General features: G+C 33.4%; 1 protein-coding gene across 1 annotated transcript; it reads right to left on the reverse strand.

Moving 5' to 3' along the window:
* Positions 1–2395: 2395 nt before the first annotated feature.
* LOC106319917 (glutathione S-transferase F14) lies at positions 2396–10241 on the reverse strand. The gene is given in 4 exon segments (XM_013758309.1): positions 2396–2958; positions 3307–3355; positions 10085–10180; positions 10182–10241. Coding segments are annotated over 4 exon segments (768 nt in total).
* Between the last annotated feature and the right edge of the window lie 1237 nt (positions 10242–11478).

An 11478-nucleotide genomic window follows, 5' to 3' on the forward strand; every position in this document is an offset into this window, starting at 1 on the left:
ACAGAGAGTCATGGGACGCCATCAAGATATGGATAAAGGACTGCAATGTCTGATATATATGGCATTACCGAATGCAAGAGAGATTGATAACCGAGGTCCACGAATGTATTTGGCCGCAGAGCCATAGTTTGATAAGACTGTAAAATCCTTGTAGCAATGATCTTGGATGCTCATGGAATGAGTTGCGGACATATATAGACAATGTCTATAATTCAAAATATGAATCGATCAGAATATAGTATGGTCGATGGTAGTCCGCACTTTATCATCATAACCAATCATAATAGCCAAAGGTATTGGAGAGCTTATGTGGTTGAGATCTATGACTCAACATGATAATAGAGAAAGATCAATGGACAAGATATTGGTACACATCGTGTAGAAGATACACCGGATCATAGGTTTACAACCTGAGATTATTAATTCATGGAACCAAGCTCGGTATATTGTCCATATACACACGATTTGCAAAGACTCATGAACACATGAGTTTGCAAAGAACCGACAGTGATCTTCGAGTACAATGCAATCCGCATTGCTCAGCACATCTACTTTACTAAGACACACGATGTCAAAGGACATGAGAAAAGGCCGAAGAGGTCGAAGTGGTCCAATTATGGTTCAATAATAACTTGACCGATTTGTTTACTTCCCACATGCACGTTAAGGAAGATCACGCATCAGATACGTAGACTAAAGAACTTCCACTGAGGTTCACATCAGGGGGAGTGGTACGTGTAGTACTCTTTTTCCTTCATCATGGTTTTGGCCCACTGGGTTTTCCTGATAAGGTTTTAATGAGGCAGCGTGAAGCGTATTACAATCCTGTATGGTTATGGCATCCAAGGAGGAGTGTTATAAATCAAGTGATGAATGTCCATAACCGGCCCGGTCCATAACCGGCCCAAACCCTAGAAGAAAGAGACATAGCCGAAACCCTAGAGAGAGGAGAGAGAGGCGGTCGCATGCCTTAGAGGAGAGAGAGAGGCGGACACAAGCTTTAGAGAAAAGGAAACCTTATTTCCTTTTCCTTGTATATGTAATCTTTCCATTTATGTATTTAGTAGTTATCCTAAATCTAGTTGGATTAGGATTTGTACTATTTCCTTTTATCTTCATCTTGTAACCCTTATATAAGGGATGTCTTATTCATTGATGAAATACAGAGAACTATCCAGTCTTCAATCTTCTAATTACAACAACCCTCAACTTAAATTTTTTCCCAATAAAACTTGTAGAAAATTATTTGGGTAAGCAGGATTTATATTTCCCTGGAATACCATTATAACCTTCAACAAACCTACCTAATTTTAATATTTCGTAATTTATTTAAGTTTTTATTAAAAAAAGGAAAAAAGTGAGGAAAAAAAATCGTGGGGGAAAGATTTAGTGTAGACTTAGCGTAAATTTAGTAAATATATTAACCGGAATATGAAAGTTTTCATATTTTTGTGATTTGGCTATAATATATATCATTCGTTGTGCATAATACCGTAGAGAGAGTGGAAAGTCTATTATTCTGTATGCATAATATAAGGCAAAAGGCTGAACATGTAATGACACATAAACAAAAAAAAAGTAATTCATAGAGTCATGGCTATAAGTTGTAATAAAATTACAGATAGACTAAAGGCATATTACTGTAATATAACCTAATGAATTGTAGCTAAGATATAATATACAAGAAAATTTTGTTTGCGTTATACCAATGATAAATCTATGTATAATACTTAGTATCCGATTTCTAGACAAAGTAGATGGCTAGAATGAGTATTCTATCTTCAGCTATGACATAAAATAAAATATGATTCCACTATTTTTTACAGAATTTTAAACATATAAAAGTTATACTTATGTTTCCAATGGTTTTCATATTTTTATATTTTTAAAATTTATTTTACTATTTTTTCTATTATAGAAAGGCAAAACCTGTCCAAAATGACCAAAAATATCAAAAATCTTATTAGGATAAATAAAAGTTGAGAGTATCACATTTTTCTAATTTTCCTTTTTTATGCTGCAGATTTTTTTTGGTGCTGGCCGCATAGCTATAAAAATTACTTAATTACGAAAAATAAGTATTTTAGATTTGAAGGGTTACGTACTTTCCAAGTGTAGCATAATAATAATTAAAATTTTATTTCGAAACTATATTTCACAATACTCAACATAATAATAATAATAATAATAATAATAATAATAATAATAATAATAATAATAAAATTTTATATCACAAGGTGAATTTTTATTTTTAATACAAACATACAAAGCATGATGATATTTTTGAATAAAAACACACATAATGGATCATACAATGGACCATGCATCATGATGATATTTTTAGATAAAAGAAAACACACATATTGGATCATACAATGGGACCATGCATGATGACTTAATTGTTCCCAGTCACCAGCGCAGTTGTCTTAGCCACAACGGTTACCTCGTGATATGACGACTCAAACTGTATAGGTAGACAACATTGCTTCATCAGCTCAAAGATATGACCGCCTTGTACGACTGTTTTTAGCCAAGCGGATCTCGACTTCATCTTCTCAACCCATGCAGTTGCATTGGGACGTGAATAGATCAAGTCTTTCACGCCTTTTTCTTCCATTTTCAACATGTAGCGAATAGGTGGAAGATGACGAAGATCTGCTAAAGTGAAGCTTTCTCCGGCTAAGTAACTCGACTTGCCTAAACGAGCCTCGTAGATGTTGAGGACTTCAGATAATTTCTCTTTGTTTTTCTGAACCAACGTAAAGTCAGTGGCTAAACCTTGGAATGGTTTTATGTTGAGTTCTCCGATGAGAGTTGATGCAAAAAGAAAAAAAAACTGATTTGTATCTATTTCCATCCACATCCATACAATTGCTCTCTCTTTGGGATCATTTGATAATAGGTCTGTTCCACCGTCTTTGTATTGTTCGGCTAGGTACCGCGTGATCGCTTTTGATTCTACAAAAAAAATCAAAGCACCTTAAATTCTAAATTCATCTCCATTTATAAAAGAACCTAGTGACACTAGGATAATGAGTCATTTTGACTCAATCATAATTTATTCAACTTTTGACCCACTATAGATTGATTCATCTTATATATGTGATTAGGTTTCATCTGTACCCCAATATATAGAAAATTTTAATTGTTAAAAATATATTAAAAACTTCATACTGGCAAATTTAGAGATTATTAGTTTGGTTACAATTTGGTTTTTGTGGATAATTTACCATCTTAAAAGATAAGATTATTCGTAGTGACCATTAAAGACCAATCTGTCTAAAATATATAATGAAGTTGCAATACCAAAAAGTTTAAGATCCCCATCTTCAAGAATCTGAACTCGACCAAATGGCTGAAAAGATACACAAACAAAAATTTATGTAATGTTGTGAAACAAGAGAAAGAGAGAAATGGTTGTTCTTATTATTATTCTATAGACAACATACGTATATATAGGAATACATATATAGGAATACAGAATTAGGGTTTAGAACCGTCTAGAATATAGGCCTATATGGACATCCATATAATAGTCATAACACTCCCCCTTGGATGTCTTCCCCTTGGATGTCCATCATACAAAATATTTCCTAAAGAGCCTTAGATGCTGCCTCATTAAAAACTTTACCAGGAAAACTCAATGGAAAAAACTGTGGTGAAGGGAAAAAGAGTGCAGCGCGCATCTACTCCCCCTAATGAGAACATAACTTGAGATATCTGATAGGTCACAATCCAATGTGATGAATTAACTCCTTCGTCTTTGGCTTGGACCGGTTCACTTCTCTTGGCAGATTTGACACTCTTCACTGAAACTTGAATATCTTGATGACCGTAGAACAAAATGACTTCAAACCACTTGTAAATCGAAGCTAACATTCATGTTTAACTTTAGGCGCCAGTCTTGATCTGGTAAGATGGAAATAATGAGCAATATTTGGGATACCAGTCGAAATTAGGTATTCAGAGACAGCTTCTACATGTCCCACGAAAACTACCATATCTAGAGTTCTATCATCCGAAATGACTTGATTCAAACTAGAGATGAAAGTAGACTCAAATATCTTTCTATAGACACCAAGTTCACATTTTAATTCTATTTAGAAGGCCTCCTTTGATTGGAAAACTTTCGACCTTTGATTCTTTCTCGCAAATGGAATGTGTTCATGCCTTGATTCTTCTTCAAGTATGATTGATCTTGATCATTTTCTTTTGCTTCTCTTAATCTCAATAACACATTGGAATATCGATAGATCTTCATCACTTAAGCGATAACATTCCTCTTTAGGTATCTATCATTTGCGTGTTCTTTGTTGTCTCGTTAAAACCTTGACATGAAAAACCTAATGGGACAAAACCAATGATAAGGAAAAAGAGTACAACTACGCACATCATCATATTCTCCCCCTGGAAGCATCATCTTTGGGAGAAGTATTCTCATCATATATATCATCCTTTTTCAGAATTGCTACAAGCATATTCTTACTGAATAAACTCGTTTGATTGTCAGATAATCTCTTAGACCATTGGCTTCTTGTCCATAACATTACTTTCACACAAAAGATCATATCTTGGTCTTAGACCATTGGCTTCTTGTCCATAACATTACTTTCACACAAAATATCATATCTTGGTCTATTTGGAATCCATGTTCAAATTTCCTTTAAAGACAATCTTTTACACCTTCAGATTATGTATACTTATACATACGAGTTATTCCTTTGCTTCTTGTAAAAGTTACAAGTATGAATATCCTTCTTCTCATACGAAACCACATCTTTCAATCATGAAAGAGATTAGTAAATTTCCAATATATATCATGGTACTTCATGACCAAGAATTATTTCCTTTATATGCTCAATATACTCGCGCGGTAATGTTCTCGAGAACTAGCACTTATTGTTTCTCGCAGCCCAAATACTTATGGGGTTTACTGCTTCTTACAATTCACATCCTTCTGGATGTTTCACATAATTGTCATTTTCCGGTGGCTTTCAATTCTTTCCAGACAAAAGAAACTTGAAAGTTGATGCTTCCACCACATGATGATATGTTTCTTATAACAATTTCAGGTCTTTGTGAGAACTCTTGTGAAACTACTCCTTTCATCTCATAACTTTTCATCATCTCATTCATTCTTTCACATAAAGACTCATTTGTGTGCCACTGGTCACCATTAGGTGTACGAACTATCAGTCCGAATACTCTTCTCTTTCCAAGAGATTTAATCATTCATCTATTGCTTATTTCCATTTTGGCCTATTATTTTCTTTTTGTGTGTACACTTTTCAATAGATGGTTCATGATCCTCATTCTTATCAACTGCTACATTGCATGCATATGTATTCACGACGTCGATTTGATATCGGTTCATATTGTTTCATACATGGCATAGCTATTTGAGATTTTTTTATTCTCAGGTACCTGAATTTCTTTCTTGTCATGTTTTCTATCTCTTCTTGAGATCCTTAATATTTTATTTCTCGATTATGCCATTCTCATTCATGCTCCTTTTATTTTTCGAGGATTATTATTTGGAACCGATAGGTCTATCACGCTTTAAGCGCTCTTTAGACTCGTTAGCAGTTTGATATTGTCCTTCTGGGAGTACTCATTTTAATTGGAGCATTTAGAGCTGGTACTTGTGACTAAATCACTTTCTTAGGCCAGTAAATGAGTCTGGCAACTCATATTCTAATCTTTGTAATAGAATTATCTCCATAAATTCAGTTTTGGACTTTTATTAACTCTCTTTCGTCCGAGGATCAATGAAAATTCATTCAACTCATTCATTTTCTAGCTGTTTATTTTCTCTCCCTAATTTTGGATAGACTAACTTTGAGTCTTTAGATAAATCTTATAAAATCTTCTAGATTTTATTATCAATGGAGATCATATCCAACATATTCATAACCTTCTTTGAGGTCCCATCTTTTAGTTGTGTGGTGGAACAACTACAACTTATCCAGAAAAATTTAGATGGGGATCTTTGGTTCCTGACCCAAAACAAGTTTGATGGGGAGAGTTCTTAATCACTCTTTGGCATTATGCGAATAAATGCTGCCACATCTTAAATATGAACATTAGCTACAAGATGTTCATCATGTATCCATACATGCATAAAATAATCATCAAAGGCTTGTGATTTTACCAGTATTACCAATTAGTCTCGCAAACATTAGGTTGCAGATCTTTGACAAGGATACATACGACTTTCTTGTCGATGCATTAATCATATGGTGGATGATCAGTCCACCAGTGGGTGATCAAGCCCACAAACATTTCCTTGTATACATAGACTCCAAATCTATTGAACGGGTGAAAATTGTATTCTTATATTGCCTTGTAAGCAAACAACATATAGCAGATCATTCGTAAGAATCTTCTGGTTCCTTAACGAATGTCCATATGATTATCTTTCGTATCATTACTAAACCAGGATGGCATAACCGGCTTGCCAAACATTACACGGTCAGTAAACTTCTGGTTTACTATTACATTTATCTCCATTTCTAATCATTGTGCAGTAGAATACAATAGTGCCTTGGGTAATACTTGTGATTCAAGGTATTCAAGATTTCTCTTTACTTATTGTCTCAATATTTTGTAGATGTACAATCCCTTGGTTTTATTTTATAAATGACTCTTCAATCTATTTCCAGTGTGAACATACTTATGGATGTTACACATACTAGGGATGTGAGATTCTCTAATTCTCCCCCTCGAGATGATAACACTGCATTTTTGTCAATCTCGAAGTGAATCTCAACTAAAAATCAACAACATACCCAACTTAAGGTCATGTGTTACATCTTAGATCCTTTTGATCTTTGAGACTTGAGAAAGTATAAGTTTCATTCCCATAGACATACATGTATATGCTCTTTTAGAGCTTCCAATAATCTTGATACTACAAGACATTGTACTCACACTAGTTTCTTTCATTATAAAGTCAGAGAAATATCTCTTATTTGCTACCATACTTATTTTCTCACTTCTTTTGAGAATATTTTTCTAGAAAGAAACTCATTGGGGTCTACTTTGACCATATACATATCCACATTAACGTCTACAACAACTTTTGTAGCCACTTCCTTAGAAAACAATGTGGTCTTTCATTTTTCAAATATAATATCATATTTTACTCAGAGAATATATATAATCAACTAGAAGTGATTTAAGCTTAAAATTCTATATATATAATGGTAATGAATAATAATAATCAAATTATATAAAAAGATGTATTAACAGAAGTATCTTATTATATCAAGAAATAAATACCTATAGTAATTATTTTATTAGCTAAATTCTTAATTTCATGCTATTTAACAAGGTTTAACCAATCAATCAATTTAGTGAACTACTTTTATATCACATATATCAATTTTCGTGCGAATTATTTTACCTAATTAAAATGTAGTTAACGTCTTATATAAGGCATAAAAATAAAATACTTATCTTGACAAGTAAAAGTGCAATGGAGATGCGAATTCCAACTGCTCATGTTTCCGGTTGGTTATAATTTCACATGATGATACTCAATCATGAAAATACTTAAAATTTGCTCATATAAATATGGCTATTAGTCAATGTTAGACATCAAAAGTTTAATTCTGAATTCATATATCAATAACAATAACTGAGCTTTTATGCACTAATGTCAATGCGTAAATTCCAAATTCCATATAAACTAACGAATATCTCCCGCAATAAATCAATAACAATAATAAAGCTACACAAGTGTGTCTTTATGGAAAATATATATACAAACGTAAGTTTTTTTTTTCGATACTAAAAGATGCCGTGCCTTACGGCACAAGTAATAAATAACCATGTATAACCAAATTAATAACCATGTATAACCAAATTAAACATGTGTCCACTTAAACTATCTAAACCAACTTCAAACCATTTATCGGTTATATACCAAACCATATCCAAATCCTAAGGTTTTTTAAAAATCATATCCATTCGGTTTGCATGGTATATACCAAATCCAAACTATATTATCTATTTCGGTTTGGTTTGGTTCAGTACGGTTCGGTTTTGCCATATTGAACAGCCCTAATTTTACCTAATTAAAATGTAGTTAACCTTTTATATAAGGCATGAAAATAAAATACTTATCTTGACAAGTAAAAGTCCAATGGAGATGCGAATTCCAACTGCTCATGTTTCCGGTTGGTTATAATTTCACATGATTTATTCTCTTTTAGGGAGGACAATCAATCCTGAAATACTTAAATTTGCTAATAAAATATGGCTAATGTTGTTAGTAAACATCAATATATAATCCAAAGACTCGTAAATTACAAATAATTTTCTAAGTCTATAAATTTCAAGGAGATATGAAAATAAATCATAATTCATAAAAGTAGTTTTCGGTAGTACCACTAAAGTATTAAACAGTAAATCGTATTAAGCAAAAGTTAGTTCATCAAATTAATGTTCTACACAATAAAATATGCTACCATGTCATATCTGATATATATATTATAAATAATTAGAGTTATTGATTCATCTACTTGCCTATTAGACAAGCAATGATGGTAAATATAGAATACATGACCTAAGTTGTAGATATTATAAATCTGTATAATTTGAATTGATTATAAATACAACAGTAAACTTTGACCGTAATGAGCAAATAAAACCGATCCAACCAGAAAATCTATTTCTACGAAATTAAACTTAGCTGAATTAATTTGCTAACTCCTAATTATTAAAATTCAGTTTATTTGTCTGCTCATAATGGCATACACATGTAGTAAGGGTTTTCTATCATCGTTAGAATATAAGTACATCGTTAGATTATTACTTATCACAATTAGGGTTTTGCTTAGACCGCTAGGTTTTGACGATTTAAAAGGTTTCAATTATGAATTTAGCAAGCCTAGTACATGGATTCTATCAGATCATGCAATCATATTCAATGTTCAGATAGATCAGGTTCTAGCATGTGATTAGGACTAGTTCAAAACAGAAACATATTTTGATTCAAAATATTCGATTAGGGTTTTAAAGATTATATGTAGCGATTTTAATCAAGCTTTATTTGATCTGGTTGTGTTAATAATCAGATCTGATACTTTAGTTTAATTAGGGTTTTACAATATAAATCGAATATGTTTTGGTTTTAGGGTTTGATAATTTTACGGATTTGATTTAATCATTAGGGTTTTGATTTTAATCATTAGGGTTTTGATTTTAATCATTAGGGTTTTGATTTTAATCATTAGGGTTTTGATTTTAATCATTAGGGTTTTGATTTTAATCATTAGGGTTTTGATTTTAATCATTAGGGTTTTGATTTTAATCATTAGGGTTTTGATTTTAATCATTAGGGTTTTGATTTTAATCATTAGGGTTTTGATTTTAATCATTAGGGTTTTGATTTTAATCATTAGGGTTTTGATTTTAATCATTAGGGTTTTGATTTTAATCATTAGGGTTTCGATTATGTAAAACATGATTAGGGTTTTAGGATATAGTTTTCAATTTTTACATGTAAATCCGATTAGGGTTTGATAATTACCTTAAACCTCCAATTGGGTTGAATGGACCACCGATTGAACAATAGAAGATTTCGGACTGGAACTTGCTGAGATCGTCGGTCGAACAAGCTGAGATCGGTATCGCCGTTTCGAACAGGCTGAGATCGGATCGTCGGTTCGCAATCGGGATGAAGGTTCATGATCAAGGGATTAAGGTTCTCGTCGTCTAGGGTTTCGATAGAGAGAGAGAGAGAGTTAGGGTTTTTAGGGTCGGAAACTTTGGCTCAAGGTTTCTTTGAGTTTCGTGCTGATAACGTGTTGTGAAACAAGAGAAAGAGAGAATTGGTTGTTCTTATTATTATTCCATAGACAACATACATATATATAGGAATACAGAACTAGGATTTAGAACCGTCTAGAACATGGGCCTATGAGCCTATATGGACATCCATATAATAGTTCATAACATGTAAGTCATTAATGAAAGATTAGAAAAATATGAAAGATATATACCGTAAAATATATATATATATATATATATATATATATATATATGTATATTTTTTTTGTCAAGGGTTGGAGAGGTGTACGTTGAGATTAGTAAGAAAGGCTTTTGTTTTGGCTTCACCAGCAATCCAATCTACGAAGACAAGTTCGAAGTCAAGACCTTTCTCATGGAGGCCAAAACATAGCTGCCGAATTATTAGTGGTAAGGCCACAGTGGAGCTTCATCCTTGGATCTTCCATGCTGGTTTCTTTGCCTATTCACTTGATTAATGATTCAGTTCGACTCTCATGATCTCTCTATTTATGAACAAAACTTAGGATGAACCTTTAAATTTACTTCACTTTCTAAAAAAAATTAAAGTACCATGTAGATTATTAAATAAAATATTTTAATATTTTTTTAAAAATAATTAAAAAAGAATGACGTCAATTTTAACGACAGTAACGTCGGCAGCTAAACCCTAAATTTAAAATCATATATTCAAGATCTTAAATTCTAGATCCTAAATCTAAATCCTAAAGCCTAAATGCAAATCATAGATCCTAAACCCAAATTATAGATCCTAAACCCAAACCATATGCCCTAGAGCTAAATCCTAGACCCTAATTCCAAACCGTAAACCCTAAATCCCAATCCTATACCTTAAACTCAAACCCTATAACCTAAACTCAAACCCTATACCCTAAACCCAAATCATAGACTTTAACCCAAACCGTAAACCGTAAACCCAAACCCTATAGCCTCTAGGTTTGGGTTTAGGGTCTAGAATTTGGATTTAGGGTATACATTTTGGGTTTAGGGTTTATGGTCTAAGATTTGGTTTTAGGGTATATGGTTTCTGACAGAATCCAGATCGAGCATCGATCGGCTCAGACCATGGACACGGCCCAAGGTGGTGATCTTGTCAACCAGCTCGACCCAACCGAGGTTTTACCATCAGATCGTGTTGAACGTACCGTCCGTATCGTTCCATCCAATCACCCCGGCCGTACTGCACGTGTCGTCCACTGTATCGAACCGCGTACGTCCGGAATGGAGTTTCGGCTGGAACCACGACCAGACGACCGAACTGAACGTACCAGAGTTTGTCTTTCCCCACCATCTTGACATTCTAAGGAAAATAGTCGACACTACAAGAAAACATAATCTTAACGAGGGCGGTTTTCCTCGTTATTTCGTCGTAAAAGAGGCTTTACGACGAATTAGCGAGGAAGCGCGTTTGCTCGTTACTCGTCTGTCATAACACATATTTCCTCGCTAATTCGTCGTAACTTAGCGAGGAATATATTTCGTCGTAAAGACGAAGTAGAGCTATTCGTCGTAAAGACCACGTCAATATTCCACGTAAGGACGTCGCTATATTTCCTCGTAAATACCTCGAAACGAGTTCCTCGTAATCTACACGTAAATACCTTGAAAAATTTTCCTCGCAAAATACACGTAACAACCACGAAAGGGTTTCCTCGTAAAATACTC

Source organism: Brassica oleracea, unplaced genomic scaffold (genome assembly GCF_000695525.1).
Source record: "Brassica oleracea var. oleracea cultivar TO1000 unplaced genomic scaffold, BOL UnpScaffold00689, whole genome shotgun sequence".
Lineage (NCBI taxonomy): Eukaryota > Viridiplantae > Streptophyta > Magnoliopsida > Brassicales > Brassicaceae > Brassica > Brassica oleracea.